Source organism: Macadamia integrifolia, unplaced genomic scaffold, assembly GCF_013358625.1.
Source record: "Macadamia integrifolia cultivar HAES 741 unplaced genomic scaffold, SCU_Mint_v3 scaffold2320, whole genome shotgun sequence".
Lineage (NCBI taxonomy): Eukaryota > Viridiplantae > Streptophyta > Magnoliopsida > Proteales > Proteaceae > Macadamia > Macadamia integrifolia.
Genome location: NW_024868636.1, coordinates 53810 through 56697, shown reverse-complemented (window position 1 = coordinate 56697; position 2888 = coordinate 53810). Strand labels below are relative to the sequence as shown.

At 38.0% G+C, this 2888-nt stretch overlaps 1 protein-coding gene across 1 annotated transcript; it reads right to left on the bottom strand.

The window, feature by feature from the left end:
- Positions 1-1819: 1819 nt before the first annotated feature.
- Positions 1820-2688, bottom strand: LOC122066288. The gene has a single exon (XM_042630106.1). It carries the CDS (start codon positions 2667-2669, stop codon positions 1893-1895), a length of 777 nt encoding a protein of 258 aa, XP_042486040.1. The 5' UTR covers positions 2670-2688; the 3' UTR covers positions 1820-1892.
- Positions 2689-2888: the final 200 nt, after the last annotated feature.

The following is a 2888-nucleotide window of genomic DNA, read 5'->3' as shown; positions in this document are numbered from 1 at the left end:
TAGAGCCTTTCTTGCTTTCTGTTTCCTGGAAGATTTCCCACTATTTTAGAGAGGCTAATAGTATAGCTGATTTTTTGGCTCAGGATGCGGCAAAATCAGGATCATCAGAATATAGTGCTCAGCTTCCGAAGCACATTTGGGATGAGATAGCTCATGACGCCAACTCTAGGCCTAGATTTTGGTTCTAATTTTTTCTGCTTTTTCTCCCTGCTGATGGCAATGCCGAAGGTGGGGAAAAATGTCGTCTTTGAGATGTAATTGTTTGTCATCTTTTTTCTTTCCTCTTTAATATATTTGAATCTAAAGAAAAAAAAAAAAAAGATAGGGGAGTTTTAGTAAATATAGGCCAAGTGTAGGGGAGTGATAGTAAATTCCCCTTTAAATACTTTACTCTAAGGACTGAGAAGATTGCAGCAAGTCTTGTTTAGAAGACTGTGGTTGCCGTCCTGCAATGTTTGGTGATAATGGGGTGTGCAAGAAATTAAAGGGGGCAATTACTCTCTCACCCCTACGCTTAGCTTGTATTTACTAATTAAAAAAAAATCATTATTATGATTTTTTTTTTCTTTTCTAAGGATCAACAAAATGTATATTAAAGAATATAAGAAAAATATGTACAGGATTAAAATCTGGGAACAAAACAAATACTAATATGTAATCTTAAGTTTCAGTTAGATCTCGTCAAGAATTTGTTTCTTTGATTCTCTTAAAGCAATTGGATTAATTTAAATCATGATTATATTTGAATGAGTCAATTAGGAAAATGGAGTAATCAGTTGCAAGGTGAAATAGAGAGGTAAATTATTGGACATGTTCAAACACTAGGAGCATGGCTCCCACGCTAGCGGCAGCTAGAGATGTTGGGATGTAAGTCCTTCCGCTGTTAAATAGGTGGGAAATAGGTAAATAATTGGACATCCAAGCAGTTGGAGAAGGACCAGAACCCTAGTTTGAACCATACAAATGCTTTTTTTTTTTTTGTTGAATTGAACCATACAAATGCAACCCACACAAGACGTTCACAATGCAGAATGACAGAGACAACTCTACAAATATTGGGATTCAGAAATCAATACGAATGGTCCAGGAGATAACGTGACATCAAAGCTTTGATGATGATGGAGACATGTATTTGTTTGGTAGTACCAGTGTCACCGTATGGAATCTATTTGAGAAATGAACCAATCTAAGAGGACAGACACTAGTGCTTTTACAATTCAATACTGTTGAATTTGTGACTAGAACAGCCTTGTTAATTCACTCACCTGGATTAGTCGAGGTGCACATATTACAATGATGTTTTAGTCGTTACAATGTGACAAAATATTATTATAATATTTTTTTATTTTACATAGTTTTTTTTAAACTATTTAAATTGAAGGTATATTTAATTATGTAGTACCCTATCATATGTTTGTGAACGTAAACCATACATGGAGCTGAGTTCCACAAATGCATGGGCTGATGGGCATATGTATTTATCAAAGTCAACAAGGTGGTCTCAAGATATTAAGAATTGGGAGAGGGTCCCCCACTGCTCATTGTAATTTTGGACTTTGGAGGGGGTATTATAGGGAAACATTGAAATAGGAGGATATATAATATATTTTATACTGGATTGCTATACTACTACAGTAATCTAAGTCTTGAGAGTGATGTCGATCTGCATGCAGTTTCAATTTTAGTTGGCAATGTGTAAATCTTTTACCTTCAAAAATTTCATACAAGGGAAATTTTATGCTCAAGTTGGCCTTAAAAATTTTCAGAGGAAAATTTAGAAAAATGTGGTCTCCTTAGTAAATAGCCTTTTGGTTATCACTATAATTATTTTTGTTGCTATTGAAGTCGTTAATTGTAAACCATATATCGTGTAGACATGATGAAGTCATTAATTAACGACAAGCCCAACTCATCACTTGTGCAATATGGCGAGTCAATTGAATTTGAAGCCTAGAAATCTCAAGTTCAGTATCCAACATCTCCTCCCCTACTTGCTTCAATGGTTTCTGATCTTCTTCATCTTTCCTTGACAGACCGCCACCACCACCGCCAACTGTTTGAACAGGTGTCTCCATTTGTTTCTCAGTGCCGAGGCTCGCCGCCACCGACGCCGGCGACGATGGTGGTTGACGGCTCAAAGGCTTGTCTTGTGGAGCTTCTCCTGGGTCAAATTTAGCACAACGAACATGGGTTCCATAGTTACACTCTTTACAATAGTAGATCCAGCCATCCCTATCAACGAGAGAATGACAAACATCACAAGAGAAGGTCTTGGATGCATCAATGGGGAATTCAAAATAGAGGGTTAATGGATGTTTAGGGTGATCTTTATGGAGTATAGTGAGAGGCAAGGAAGCACATTGAATGTGAAGATCAAATTCACAAGGGCCACAGTTTAAGACAAATGCTTCACCAGTGAAACCACACCCATTACAAATGAATGAGCCACTGGCGTATGGTGATTTGGAAAGAAGGGTGAGAGGATGGTTTGGGTGAGATGGGTGCTTCATCCTGTTTCGGCATTGCTCATGGAGAAAGTATCTACACTTACTGCACCCATACAGTAAACCTGACCCGCTAGGCAATTTACAACCTGAGCACTGGATTTGTTCATTTTCTTGGGCTTGATAAGGAGTTAAAGGATGGGGGTGGCTGAACTGATATTCCATCTCTCTCTCTCTCTCTCTCTCTCTAGTTACTTCTTGGTTGTTGCATTGCAGCCTTGCAGGTATTATATATAGGTTTCTTACGGACTACATTCTCAGCTTTTTTAGCATGCTCACGTTAAGGATGGGGTTGGCTGAAGTGATACGTCATCTCTCTCTTTGATTCCTCTTCCTAGTTACTTCTTTTAACCATTGGAAGAAATACCTTGGGACTTGGCTGTT

What these genes read in the sequence shown, in the direction of transcription:
- LOC122066288 (XM_042630106.1), bottom strand. Translation starts at nt 2,669, where the DNA reads ATGGAATATCAGTTCAGCCACCCCCATCCTTTAACTCCTTATCAAGCC.